Below are 15506 nucleotides of genomic sequence, written 5' to 3'. Positions count from 1 at the left end.
CTAGAAATATCAACCAGCAGCAGGAACCAAGCAGTGATTCTTCAGTTCCCCCTTTTCTGCTGCCCACTTTGGCGGAGGACACCATCTAAAATTTAAGGAAGAATGGCGATCCCACCCCACAGAAAAATGGGTCCTGAAATTCATTCAAAATGGCTATTATGCTAGATTCAGATACCTCTCCCAGTGATACAACCAAAGAAATAAGTTCCACACATCTGTAAAAGCTTCAAGAAGCTGACCTCCACTTACAGAAGCAAGCTAGGGAGAAAGTTATCTCTTCCTTAAAAAAGTTTTGAATGTATTCCTCTTGTTTTCTGGTGAAAAAGTAAGACCCCAAGAACGAATGCAGGCCAATTCTGGGTCTAAAACGGGCAAACAGATGAAGACAGGAGGAAAGTTTCAGTGTGCTGGCACTCCAATAAAACTACCCACAGCCCCACCAGGGATTGGCTATGTTCCATAGATCTTCAGGGTATGACCTGCGGTGTACACATAGTGAAGAAACATTGGACATTTCTGAGATGACTATTACGAATACTAGGACTTTGTCATTCCGCCTAAAGTCTGTAACGAGGACCTTTCTCGAAATGATTGGCAGTGGTTACAATCCATCTCAGAAAACAGAAGAACTGCCAGTGCTTCCCAAAAGACACAGGAATTCCATGGAGCAGTGAAACTGTTCCCCTGCATCTTGCAGGTACCAAACACTGAACTGTGAGGCTTTAAGACTGTGAAAATCTGACGTCGGAAGGCACCACTTCACACGAGTCGCCTAGCCCGAGCTGAAGTGGGCTAACGGTGTTGCCGTGGTTCCCAGATCCTCCAGACTTGAAGCGCACCTTGGGTATCCTCGATGTGGACTTCTCGACGCCGCTTGCAGCCTCTGTGCCGAGCATTGAGAGCCCTGAACCCCCTTGTTGATTCACCCCGACTGGCCTCCCAGTCCGACCCTGCAGCATCTGTTCACAAAGACCGATGCCCATCTACACACACTGGGCACCCAACCCTGTTCTGCACCCTGCCCTAGTGCAGCTGGAGGTGACCTGCTGGTGCTGCCTTGAACCTCGCCCGATACTCACCTCAAATCCAGGCGGTTGGTCTTAACTGTATGCCGTATTTGTTTTTCCTCCCATAGGATAACATTGCAGCCTCTGAAAAATGAACTATGTATTGACTTTTCAAACACAAAAGTACTTCTCTTGAGCGTATTGATTCTGGTGCCTAAACATATATAAAGATACATGTAATTTTTATAAATTGATGTGGCTCCTTATTGAGTAGCGTCCATCGTTTATTGACTATTGTGTGTATTTGCAGATGTCAAACTCTCCTCTCTGAAAAGTCTTAGACTGTTTGACCACTTTACCCCCTAGAAGAGCACATTGGATTGCTAGAGCTAGCCCCTGTTCACTTATAAGGGAATCCCCGGACTCTGTGCACTGTCTATCTTTTTTTTATATACTACATAAAGAGCCGGCTTCCTAGAACAGGTTACTCCGTCATAGGGGTAAAAGAGTATCTGTCTGACAAACTCTGCCTACCCTATTTTAAGTCAGGCAGACCTTCAGGTTTACGTTGACGAAGTAAACTTTACTAAGACAGTGTAAACATCCCTCCAATGGCCTGAGGTAAGCCAACCGAACGTCCACTCTCTAGAGTGGGCAATTGTGGCTGTTCTTTTTATATCCCCACAGTATGAGTGTAAACTCCTATAGTATTGGACCCATTCATATTTTTTCTTTTGGTGTAAACATCTGGCACCAATGGCGGACGCACAGAAAACCTTTAAAATGGCTTTGTATAAACTGCAGTGGCTGTCGGTTAACTCTAAAGGTGTCAGGCTGAGTAAAAGCCTCCGCCACCCTGACTCCCTTCACTCTGTGGGCCAAACTCTCAATCAAGCCCAAAGAGTCCAAAACATAAGGGCGTTCGGCTACAAAGAGAATTACATTCAAGTCTATGTCAATCCTTTTCTTTGTAACCGCAGAGCCTCGCCTCGGCGAACAATCCAAGAGTATCTGTATCTTTGAAAGATACCAAATACTGGAGATGAACGGCTTTCTTGTATGCTTGTAAGTGAAGTTATGCTAATCTAATGCTGTTTTTGTTCCTTCTGGCATCGTAGCAGTTCCAATCTCACATGGCGACAGCACAGCACCTGCAGAGACTCCAGGAGATTCAGCACATAAGCAATACCTGCCTGGTGACATTCATGCCCGTTGCCAAGGAGAGCCAGCTTCCTGCGCCTGGGAGAGATGGGTGAGTGTCGTTAAGCAGCTACGACCATGTCATAGGGTTATTAACGTGTACATGCTACTTGGGAGAAGCATGAAAGTACAATCCTTACTGGGAACATTGCTTGAATCTTTACATTTGCAGAGGAAACTGCTTTATTTTGGTATAGGCTTTAATCTCATGCTGTATGCGTTGGTATTCAGGGTCACATCTTTGGCAAGGCCGCATGATGATCTCCCTGACCTCTAGAGTGTCTCACATGATCTGATGGAGACTTCCAGCCGCAGATTCCTTACCTTAGAATTAGACCTAGGTGTCAGACTGGATCTAGAAATTGTTTCATGAGCAGTACAGTACCTCTGTGTGCCTGTAGGTAGCATCGTTCAGCTCCGCATTGTGTCGGCTGTGCCGGAAGTGACGTGCCCAGTGCCTATATAGGCACCACCCTAGCGCGCTGACATTTCTTTTCTTTTTGCACCAGTCATTGCAGATCAGGAGAAGAGCTATCTCCAGTCACTTTTTGACTGAGCTTTTTTTTTTACCCTTTTGTCGAAGATTTTCTGAGACATTATCTCCTGGTGTTTCAGGGATGTCCGCATGGAAGGCTGGCTTTAAGCCCGGTGGCACCTGTTACTGGGAAATGTTGGCGATGGACCCAAACCTCATCTGCCTCGGGTGCCTCGAGAGCGACCACGAAATGAAGATCTGCATTGATTGTTGCACTATGCTCCCAAAGGCCTTGAGGGAGCCCTCCCTCAAGCTCCTTTATGAGCAAGTCCACGGCGGTCTCTATCCTGATCGAGAGGAAGGTCTTGGAATTTCTTGCATAGCGACTACAAACGCTCGCCTTTGCACTCTAAGTCGTTTGGGTAAGTGCCGCAAGCTTATGCTTATGACTATTGATGAGGATCCCCTGGAAGAGAAGGATTAGTTACTTACCTGTAATTCTAGTTCTCTTCCAGGGGTATCCTCATCAAAGCCATGAGCAACCCTCCCGCCTCCCCGGGCAAAGGATTATTTTAAGAAGGAGATATGGTTAACCTAAATGTTTCATGGTTTTTTCAGTCTCCGCAAAGAACAACTGACCTAACTGTCACCCCTGAGGCATGATGGGAAGCTGGGGGTCATGGGTGCCTTAAAGGCACAGTGTCGGTTTACTGCATGTTGATGCAGGTTAGCTTTTCAGTCTTTTTAGACTTTAGTTTTGCAATGCAGCCTGGGAGCTTCCTATGCTTTCAGTGTTTCATGAGAATTTCCACTGCTTTCTGAGCATTAAAACAGTTCTAAAATAAAACTGTTGTTGTCTCTCATGTTTATAATGCATGTTTGTTCATGGATGTAAGAAATGGGGTTACCAAATCTCCAAGGGGGTAGCATGGAACCAAGCGGGCAGGCCAAACTTCGGAGGACGTGTGAAGCACTCACGCAGTACCCAATGACGACACACCAGGCACACCACAAAAGAGGCAGGACACCAGCTTGAGTTGGAAAATTAGTAAGTAGTTTAGTATATCTCCAACCTGCAAGGCAACAAGGCATAAACAGTGGTATCACAACGCTGCGCCAACTGGCACCAGAGCCAAGTGTATCAAGGGGGATTATTTACATGGGAAGTAAGGGCTGAGTCTGTAAGTCTGTGGCTGAAATAAAGAAGGTGATTAAACTTGTCATTAAACCTGGGGTCAATATGGCGGGGCCAACTCAGGCTCTCATCCTTAGCCGTAGGCTGTAACTGCAAAGTACAGCATTAGCATATGTACACCTCATGCAGTATAACTCCAACCCCACCCCTGTAAAGGAAAACTTCATGGCATCACAGCAAATCACAGCAAATCCCAACAGACAGGAACACCTGTAATAAATCAGCAATGCTTGCTTATTAACATGGGATATAACCAGGGGCCTGGAATGACGCATCAGGCCAGCACAGGGGCAGGACATCTGCAGTAAAATGGCACATCAACATTAGATATCGGTCTCATCACCTTAGGCCAGGGGGATGACCATCTCATCAGGGCAGTAGGCACCTTGTATGCAATAGAACCTTAGGCATACACATTACGGTGTGACATTAGGCATTTAACCCTGAGCATATCAGCACTGGCGCATTATTCCTGAGCAATACCGTGGGCATCCAACACATTGCGCACCGCACCAGTGCGTACATTAGGCTCACTTAGGCAGGTAAATAACATCCGCAGGGGCCCACAACCTTATTTGTATAACAGCCTGGAATCAGCGTAGGATCACCTAGCAGGCGTGAAACATCCATATACATTGGCATCAGTAACGGTAATAACCGGTCACAACCAATCAAACATTTCCTATGACCTGGTCACTGGGCAGGAATAAACATTTCACTAGGGCAACCCTAAATATCTTTTCGGGCGACTAACACTTCCCCAGAGGGGCAGTCGGCCTCAGCAGTATAACGCATGGGGATGCCCACCATTACCAGGGGCATTAACACTAGGCCATAAGCACACTGGGCGCGAAACCATCGGCCTGAACATCAACCCAGCCTTAACATAAGTCCTGGCCCTAGCTCTTGGGGCTTAAATAACTCCTTGGGGGACCCAGGGGCAAAGCATTGACCTCCAGCCTACACCAGTTCGCACTTCACGCCATCGCCCAGTTCAGGGTATGTTTACCATCCAATCAGGGCCAACTGGGGGGGGCCTCACACTTTGGGCTCCATCCCAAGGTCTCTAATATTCCAAGTCATGGGGGGGGGCGGACACCGACCCTGTGTCCCGTTGCGCTCTCCACCCCCTCACACAGTTTGAATAGGGCCCGACTCACCGGGCTACTCCGGGGCTCCTCCCTTTGCGGTAGGCCAGGCACCCTTCTGGTAATTATTTTAAACACGCCATAAGTGTGCCTACACGCGGGATGGGCTCCCGCTGCGCTATTCACTCCGCAAAAGGGCGCGAACACATGGGGTAGGCACCCACAGCGCTATTCACGGCGCTCAGCTCCTCTCTGTGGCCACACAGCTTTCAGGGCCCTGGGGCTCAAAGGGCCAGCAGCACTTCTCCAGCGCTTTGAATTTACAGCGCTTAACAGGCAGCTCCTCACAGCACAGCTCCCTGGGGGTACAATCCTCCCCATACAGCGCTTCTGCAGCACAGTGCTTTGCAGATTATAGCGCTTGGCAGACAATCAGCAGAGCAGTCTTGGTCACAGCACTCTGGGGACACAAGCAGTCTTCTGCAGGCCGGCGCTTCCAGGCACACAGCGCAAGGGGGGCGGACAGTCCCAGTAACACATCCAGGGGTCCCAGGGTAACTCTTCTCACTGGGGGTCCAGTCCACAACACTCCTTCCCTTCTCGGCGCTTCTTGGTGCAGCGCTTGCGTAGCGCAGGGTCTCGGCAGCTCCAGGGACCTAGGGGAGCCCTCCTTCCTCAGGGGACCAGGGGACAGAGCAGTAGGCACTACTGGGCCAGGTCAGCAGGTAGTGAGGGCATCATCAAAGCAGGGTGGTGGGCTTTCACCATCCCCACTGCAGCGTGGCCCTCCTCCCACACGGCAGCCGGAACTCCTGAAGTGGGGCTTCACAAGCCCTGGGGACAGTAGGGGGGTCCTAGATGGGTGCAGGGTCCAGCACACAGGCCCAAGTGGTGGTATCCCCTGGCAGCAGGTCCCCTCACATTCCTGTCCCAGCTCTGTCTCTGCTCATCACATCTCTACTGCTCTCCCTGTACCAGAAAGGCTGGAAGCTTCTAGAAGGTCCCTCCAAATGCTGGTATTGCTGGGTACCAGACAACTAGACCGCTAACCCACCTCAGACAGGCGAACTAGTTCTAACTGGCTCAGAGGGAGGAGTAGAGCACCCAGGGTGCCAGGCTTTCCCTCCAAATGCAGGGGTGGCTGGGTACCTAATAACTAGACTGCTAACCTCCTGCAGTCAGGTGGCACAACGCACAGCCATGGCAGCCATTTTAAAAACACAACATTTTACCAGGGTGCATTTTACAATGGGGGAAATTAACAAGTGCTCACACCATTGCAAGACATCACATTTTTAAAACAGGGCAACTCCTACCACACACGCCTATACAGGTTTACTACCATGGGGGAGACATCCTAGTCAAGGGGGTCAAAAGCGAAAAATTTCAGGGGAGAAGGCCAAGTCCAACAATGGATGATGAAAATTCTTTACACCATAATTCAGCTCTGGTGTTTATTAGGCTGCAATTGCTTTTTTTAAATATTTATATATATATATATATATATATATATATATATATATATATATATATATATATATATATATATATATATATATATTTATATTCTTTCATACCAAACTTCACGATTAAAGAAGGCGCTGACTCCGTGAATCTGAATCCAAACTTTATTCTTTGATCAGTTTCCGCCTTGTTCACTACATCTGCCTTTGAGTATAGGGCGTACATTTATGCACAGAAACATGGGTGTGTCATTCAATTAGCGTTACAGGTTAAATCCAGATGTTGCCATGGTTACATTGTGGCTGAACCTGTATCGAACAGTCTTTTCACCCTTTTTACACCCAGAGAGAGCATTATTTTAGAAACATTTTACATCTGTTCGTATTTCACCAAATACATGTGTTTCAATATTTATGACCTTCTCGTCATACAGCATGTTAAAAAAGTCACAGCTGAATTAAGGTCATCTTATACCCATTAGTGGTGACAATAGTGAAAGGAAAACAAGTTAACACAACATGCTACATATTCCTGTTGGTCCCTGCCATGGATGTTCCCATTAAAAGGTCCTGCCTTAGTAGCCCATCTGGTTTGCCTGTGTGTTATTGTCTCGGTGATGCCTCGAGCAAACGCTGTGTACATGTGTTGGGAGGTCAAGTGATTTCCCAAGAGGGGCCAGAGGAGCCGAAAACACTCTACGTGGTGAATGTACCCCTAGGTAAGTGGTTGTGGAGTGCGGCGATGTGATTAGTAGCTATCGCGAGATACGCAAATATTCTCTCCCGTGTTCCCTAAGACATCCTCTCTGATGTTTTGTTTGCCCAAGTGGGCGATCGCAGCCAGGTATAGCTTGGGATCTCGAGTAAGCGATAGTTTAAAAAAAACCCGTGAGCTACATGAATGTGTAAGAATCCCTTAGGTTTGTTTGGTTGTAGTGACATACTGGTTAGCGAATACCAATACTTAGTCGGAGTTTTGGCCAGAGCTTACTGGGAGGACCCGTTAGGAACATCGTGCGTATGGACCTCCTCTAAATAGAGTGAGTGGCTCGGGGGGCAGGTAGTAGATATGTGTTATTGTGCTGGTGAATGTGGTAAATATGAATATAACTAGGTGATGTGTTCTACCGACATATTCCTATGTCTGTAGTGTGCTCTATTGTGCTCATGTGCAAACCCGTGAGTTGTGTATTACGTGAACTGCAGATGTTATACGAATGGTACTAGGGGAAAGGAATCAGACAGAGATATTATTTAGAGGTGAACACTTAAGGCTTTGTCTGCATTCAGGCCGAATGGGATCTTAGCGTTCAAAAGTATGATGTACCTTGACTCCAAGCGGCGTAACGCCAATGGGCGGTTACCTCTTCTTATATTTTTCGCAATGCTATCTATGACAAAATATTGGATGTTATTAGCATTGCCTTTATGTGCCTCATGGATGTGTCTGGCTACTGGGTACGCCGGGTCATTGTTAGCGATTGCTCGCAAGTGCTGTAAAATCCGCACATGTGCTGGATGAATTGTAGAGCCTACATATCTCTTGCCACATGTACACACTAGCACATATACTGCAAAGTCAGTTTTGCATGAGAACGAGCCCCTCAGCATGTATGGTTTGTTCCTAAACGGAACGTGAACTTTGGTGGTATTCACGCCGTGAGTACACGCCTTACACTTAGAACATTTTTTGAAACCTTTTTGGGAATCCAGCCAATCTGCAGTCTTTTTGAGTGTTGGTGCATTGCAGACAATCTCATTCCTCATTGACTTAGCCTTTCTGAATGTTATTAAAGGACTTTTTCCCACTGTTTCACCTATGTTTGCATCTCCACGGACTAGGGGCCAATGTCTCCTCAGGATTTTTCGGAGATTACTATGGTATCTGTTGTACCCAGTTATTAACCTCGGTGGATTTTTACTGTTGTGATCCGGTTCTTTCACCACAGTTTCAGGGAAAATTAGATCTTTCCTGTTTTTTGCTCTACACTTGTCTTCCGCCCTGTGGCATGTGCTTTCTGTGTACCCCCTCTTCCTGAGTCTTGTAAACAGCTCCTGTTTGGCACTAGTGAGTCCTTCGGTGGTGCTACAATTTCGTGTCATTCTAAGGCTCTCGGCATATGGACTTGACTGTTTCAACGGTGTAGGATGGAAACTGTGTGCATGTAGAAGGGCATTCCCTGCAGTAGGTTTCCTGTATGTGCGTGTTTGTATCTTGTTGTTTTGCACATATAGTTCTAGATCAAGAAATTGGATGTTTACAGCGCTGGTATTACATGTAAATTTCAAATTGAGCATATTTTCATTCAAAGCTAATGCAAATCTTTCTGCATCTTCAACACTGCCCTGCCATAGGATAAAAATGTCATCGATGTATCTTTTGTACATCACTACATTATCCAGTATTATGGGTATCTTTCATAGATTCACATGCCTGAATCATTCCCCGTCGTCGGGGTAGGAGTCCCCGGTAAATAACAATAGTAATGTCACATAGACATATACTTAGTACTAGGCCAGTGGCCTCACATTAGTAGCCTATCTAGGTCCTTATGTAAAAAGGACCAAACTTTGGCCAGGAGCCAATCAGCTACCATCACCCTTCTCACCTTCCTGGAAGGAGCCCTAGTCCCTCAGATTTTCTACCGCACGTCGTGCAGAGGAGTCTCCACTGAGCTCTGCTCAGGTTTTTTCCTATATCTTTGGTTTTTTGACTACTTTTTCTTCAAGTTCAGTTGGAAAAGGAGTATTAGTATTTAATATGTCTACTACTCCTAAAAAAGGTCTTTTTAGGCCATGTGCCTCATGTAGTAAAATGAGGTTACACATAGAGGACAAGCATGAGGACTGTTTGTATTGCCTCTATCCTCAGCATTCTGCCAAGGAATGTAAGATTTGTCGCACTCTCCCGGTCAAGACATTGAAAGACAGGGAAGGGCGACTGCTTCTGTGGCTCCAGAAACTGAGGAACAAGGACCAAGTCTCCTCAGGTGAGAGTGAGTGTTCCTTCAGAAGTTTCCACTCCTCTCCTAAAAGGCCTCGACAGACATCTCCAGGTCAGTCTGCTGTGCCTCCTCACAAGAAGCCGAAATCTGTGGAGGGTCATCCTAAGGTCAAGCCTTCTCTTCAGATGACAGCCTTCAAAAAGCCTGCGGTGGTATCTTCTGGCCTGCCTGTGACGATGTCAACAGTTTCCATTTCGACATCCACGGCGACTACTTTCTCCATGGCTTCCACTGCCACAACGTCGTCGACGATGGGTAGGTCAATACCTTCTGTTATTCCTCTCACAAAACCGCCGAGGACGCTCCCGTCGACGTCTGCTTCATCGTCGACGAAGACAAGGCTTCCAGCGTCTATGAAGAAACCATCGTCGAGTTCATCGTCGACGAGGACTTCGTCGTCGTCGAAGCCACCGTCGACGAAGACACCGTCGACATCGGGACCGTCGACGAAGACTTCCTCGTCAGCGACGAATGCACCGTCGACGACGGCTCCGTCGACGAGGACACCGTCGACGACGACACCGTCGACGAGGACTCCGTCGACGAGGGCACCGTCGACGACAACAGCACCGTCGACGACGACACCGTCGACGACGACACCGTCGACGAGGACACCGTCGACGAGCACACCGTCGACGAGGACACCGTCGACGACAACACCGTCGACGACGACACCGTCGACGACGACTCCATCGTCGTCGAGCCCGTCGACGAGGACACCGTCGACGAAGCCGTCGTCGTCGTTGATTTCTGCAGTGTCGACGCCGCCGTCGACGAGGGCATTGTCGTCGACGAGGACATCATCGACGTCGATGCAGTCGACGATGAGAATGTATGATAACATGTCAACTATTGTAGACGCTCCATCAGACGCTACAATGAATCTACAATCAAAGGGCTCTCCGTCACTGAAGTATTCCTATACCCATTTTAAGATGTCATCATGCATGGTGACACCAGAGATGACTTCACCTAGCAAAGTCCAGCAACTGCTGCCAACGCAATTTCTGGAGGCAGAAGACCCTGACGTGGAGAACATGTTTCCCATAGCATCCAGTCCCTCTCATCTTAACATTAAGGTTCATGAGAGTTCAGACTGTGAAGATCTCGAAGAGGTGGCAATTCAAGAAGAAGTTCGGCAGCATACCACTGTTCAGCCTATGGTATGCCTCCCGGCTTCAATTGTCTCTGACCTACAGTTTCTGATTTCAGACTATAAACAAAGATTTCCGTCTTCTGCTCCTGCTTCAGGAGTGCCAGCACAGCAGGAAGCTCCAACACCTCAACGTCGCCAGCGACCACCTCCGCTGGTTGTGCATCCTGAGCATGAGAAATTGCCTCCTCAAATTTCTTCTGATGAGGATGAATATGAGGAAGAAGTGAGACATGATGAAGTCCAAGATGAGGAAGGTGAAATACATGATGAGGATTCTGATGATAACAACAACCAGGATCCGGCATCCCCAGAGCAAGTACAGGATGATTCTCCCCCTGAAGATTTAGGGGGATTCCATAATATAGTAGGGAGAGCGGCTGCGAGATTCAACATCCAAATAGCTTCGGAAACGCAGGACTGTTTCCTCCATGACTTTAAGGAATCCTTCAAAAGATCTGTTCGATCCATCCCAGTAATCGATTATATATGGGAGCAAGGACTTAAAATTATGAAAAATCCTTCCTCACTCATTCCAGTGCCGGCTAGACTTGAAAGGAAGTACAAAGCCCCAGACACTGCTCCCGCATGCTTAACTGGCCAGACTAAACCGGACTCAGTTATATCACAGGCCGCTCAGCAGAAGTCTAGCAACCCGTCAGCGGCAATAACAGCGCCTCCTGATAAAGAGGGGAGAAAACTTGATGCCATCGGCAAAAGATTTTCTTCTATGTCCGCCCTATCAGTCAGGGCTGCAAATTCTCTAGCATTACTAGGTCGCTACAATCGACAGATATGGGCAGATATAGCTCCATATCTAGAGGCAATCCCAGAAGACCAGAAAGAAGAGGTTAAGAAAATTTTGCTGGAGGGCGAACGCTCTGCCTCAGAGATGATCGATGTGGCCTTAGATATCGCTTCCACAGGATTTCGTCAACTGGCAGGAGCAGCGGTTTTGAGACGCCAGGGCTGGCTAAAAGCCACAGCATTCCGGCCTGATGTGCAAGCCAAAGTTCTAGACATGCCATTTGATGGCGAACTGCTCTTCGGTGAACATATCGATGATATGCTGCAAGGTATTAAGAAGGATACCGACACGGCGAAAGCCTTAGGCACCCTACAATACAAAACTAATTCCTTTCGAGGATCCAGAGGTAGAGGGCAGCAGAATAGGGGCAGCTATCAAGGTTACAAGTCCGCTTATAACTCTTCTCAGCAGTACAAGCCTCAATATCAGCAGAGACAGCAACAAGGACGAGCTTCCTACAACAAGTCGTCCTTTCGAGGGAAAGGAGGAAAGAAGGATAATTACAGACGCCAATGACTGCTTTCTCCAGCATACCTCCACCTCTTCTCCACAATTCGCAGTTGGAGGAAAAATTACCAACTTCCTTCACAATTGGAAACAAATTACAACAGATCGTTGGGTGCTGCAGTTAGTTCGCTTCGGACACACTTTGGAGTTTGTGGAACATCCTCCTCCGAACCCACCATGTCCTATGCAGCACAAGAATCTACGCCTACTTCAACAGGAGCTTTCTCTAATGCTCCAGAAAAGAGCAGTGGAGAGAGTTCCTCGAGGTCAGAAGGGGAGAGGATTCTATTCCCGATTCTTCCTGGTCAGAAAAAAGGAGAAGAAGCAATGGAGACCAATACTGGATCTGAGAAACCTAAATATATACCTCAAGAAGCAGTCCTTCCGTATGGTTACCCTCCAGGAGGTATTACACCTACTCAATCCAAAAGACTATATGGTATCCTTAGACCTCCAGGATGCCTATTTTCATGTCCTCATTCACAAGAGTCATCGACAATTTCTGAGGTTTGCAGTGGCAGGCAGGCACTACCAGTTCAGGGTTTTACCATTCGGCCTGAAGTCAGCTCCACGCATCTTCACGAAGTGTCTGTCACCAGTAGCGGCATACCTTCGCCAGCATCATCACCAAGTCTTTCCCTACCTAGACGACTGGCTCATCAAAGCTCCGACTCGGATAGGCGCAGCCAAGTCCTCTTCGGCCTGCCTTCATCTATTCAAAAATCTGGGCTTAACACTCAACCAGGAAAAGTCAACTCTCCAACCGTCACAACGTCTCAATTTCCTGGGAGCAACGTTGGATACACAACAAGAGAAAGCCTTTCCTTCCAGAGAACGTCAGGTCAAGCTGAAGACTCTGGCTGTCCACATTCAGGCCAAGCAGAGAGTCAAAGTTCGACTATTCAAATCATTGCTAGGAATGATGTCTTCCAACATTTTTCTCATTCCTCACTGTCGCCTACACATGCGGCCTCTACAGGAAGCCTTAACAAATCAGTGGATCCAATCTACAGGGTCTTTCGACGACTGGATCAGGATCACTCAGGTCATGAAGAAAGCTCTGAGATGGTGGCTTCTGGGCGACAACTTAAACAAGGGTCTCCCTTTTCTTCTCCCAGTCTCTCCTCATGTGATAACCACAGACGCTTCACTGGAAGGATGGGGGGCGTTCCTACAGGAACTGCAAGTACACGGTCAATGGTCAGTGGCAGAAAAACAACTCCACATCAATCTGCTGGAATTGAGAGCAGTGCGCCTGGCACTTCGAGCATTTCTGCCCCGTATCAGGAACTCCCCAGTGCTTGTGAGGACGGACAACACCACCACAATGCACTACCTGAACAAGCAGGGGGGTACTCGATCCAGGACGTTGTCTCGAGAATCTCAGCAAATCTGGATCTGGCTGGTACAACACGACATTTCTCTGCGGGCAGAGTATGTCCCAGGAGTAGACAACACCCTGGCAGACTCGCTAAGCAGACAGCGTTCACTTTGCCACGAGTGGGAGCTCGACCAGCAGACGCTCGACTCGGTGTTCTCCCGTTGGGGCAAACCTCACCTGGATCTCTTTGCGACGAAAGTGAACGCGAAATGCCAACATTACGCAAGCTGGCTTCCCCAGAAAAGGTCCCTAGGGAATGCCTTTTCGATGACATGGTGCAACGTCTTTGCTTACGCTTTTCCACCGTTTCCCCTGATCCCCAGGGTTCTGCGGAAACTGAAAGCAGAGAGTTGTACCATGATCCTGATAGCCCCAGCGTGGCCGCGCCAACACTGGTATACGGAGCTACACCTTCTATCGCTGGAACCTCCAATTCTATTCAGGACATGCCCACATCTCCTCACAATGAACCAGGGACAAGTCCAGCATCCGGATCCAACATCTCTAAAATTATCAGCTTGGCTCCTGAGTTCAGAGAGTTCCAGGATTTAGATATTCCACAGGAATGCAGGGTCGTCTTAGCCCGGGCTCGGGCTGAAAGTACTAATAAGACGTATTCCCTCAAGTGGAAAAGGTTCTGTTTGTGGTGTAGAACTCAGAATTTGCATCCGTTCACTTCTACTCCAGCACAAATTCTGCCCTACTTGCTCCACTTAGCCAATTCTGGACTGGCACACGCTTCAATAAAGGTCCACCTGGCGGCCATCTCCAGGTTCAGACGATCTTCGTGTGGAGCTTCGTTATGGACCAACAGACTAATCAAACAGTTTCTGAAGGGATTATTCAGATCTTTCCCTCCAGTTAGAGCACCTCCACCTACATGGCAACTAAATGTGGTACTAACTCAACTAATGAAACACCCGTTTGAGCCAATCCACAGAGCAGATCTAAAATATTTGTCATGGAAGACAGCTCTATTGCTGGCGCTCACGTCGGCAAGGAGAGTGAGTGAACTGCAGGCTTTTTCTGTGCAAGACCCCTTCATCCAGTTCAAGAACGACAGGGTCATTCTACGGACTAACCCTAAGTTTATACCGAAGGTTCCGTCCTCTTTCCATCTCAACGAACCTATTGTCCTACGATCTTTCTTCCCGAATCCATCATCTGCGGCTGAAAGATCTCTTCACTCATTGGACCTCAAACGATGTCTCAAATTTTACCTTCACAGGACGGAGCAATTTCGAAAGTCCAACCAATTGTTTGTTGCATTTAGCAGACCCAGGAAAGGCTTAGCTTTAACAAAACAGAGCATTTCCAGATGGATTTCAGCGGCCATCGCCTTCTGTCACCAACAGGCGGGCCACCCTCTGCCTTCAAAAGTACGAGCACACTCCACTAGAGCGGTTTCCACCTCCTTGGCGCTCTTTGCTGGGGTATCCATTGTCGACATTTGCAGAGCGGCGACATGGAAGACACCACATACGTTCACCAAGCACTACTGCTTGGACTCTGAACTTATGAAGGATGCAGCAGTGGGGCAGGCTGTCCTACGTCATCTATTTCATTAGTGGTGAGCCTTCTTCCTATCATCCCACCTTCCAGGTAATTTATCGCACATTTCTTATCAGGTTGTGAGTATCATGTAAACTGTGTAACAACTTGTGATAAGATTACTATGTCTTTACGAATGTATTATGCGAAATGTGCTCATTATTGCTTGCTATTCTGATTCAGGCATGTGAATCTATGAAAGATACCCATAATACTGGATAAGAAATGCGTTACTTACCTGTAACAGCAGTTATCCAGTATTGGTATCTTTCATAGATTCACATGCAACCCACCCGCCTCCCCTGGAAGGGCTCACCTTCTCCCTCTCAGTAGGTACTACTTAGCACTGTGCTTACGAAAATCTGAGGGACTAGGGCTCCTTCCAGGAAGGTGAGAAGGGTGATGGTAGCTGATTGGCTCCTGGCCAAAGTTTGGTCCTTTTTACATAAGGACCTAGATAGGCTACTAATGTGAGGCCACTGGCCTAGTACTAAGTATATGTCTATGTGACATTACTATTGTTATTTACCGGGGACTCCTACCCCGACGACGGGGAATGATTCAGGCATGTGAATCTATGAAAGATACCAATACTGGATAACTGCTGTTACAGGTAAGTAACGCATTTCTTGTTTTGCATGGTCTCTGCGTGCTGGACTTTAAGTACCTGCTC

The 15506-nt window shown here is 47.7% G+C and overlaps 1 protein-coding gene across 2 annotated transcripts in view; it reads left to right on the top strand.

Annotated features, from left to right (window-relative positions):
* CIZ1 (CDKN1A interacting zinc finger protein 1) overlaps positions 1 to 15506 on the top strand; it is a 748675-nt gene that overhangs the window by 519253 nt on the left and 213916 nt on the right. For both annotated transcript variants that reach the window (XM_086924896.1, XM_086924897.1), the window contains exon 10: positions 2126 to 2259. In XM_086924896.1, coding sequence (XP_086781022.1) covers positions 2126 to 2259 — 134 coding nt within the window. The remainder of the gene's footprint in view (positions 1 to 2125; positions 2260 to 15506) is intronic.

This window comes from Lissotriton vulgaris, chromosome 5 (genome assembly GCF_964263255.1).
Source record: "Lissotriton vulgaris chromosome 5, aLisVul1.2, whole genome shotgun sequence".
NCBI classification, from domain to species: domain Eukaryota; kingdom Metazoa; phylum Chordata; class Amphibia; order Caudata; family Salamandridae; genus Lissotriton; species Lissotriton vulgaris.
Note: the sequence above shows the minus strand (reverse complement) of the source record. Positions and strands in the feature narration are given on the sequence as shown.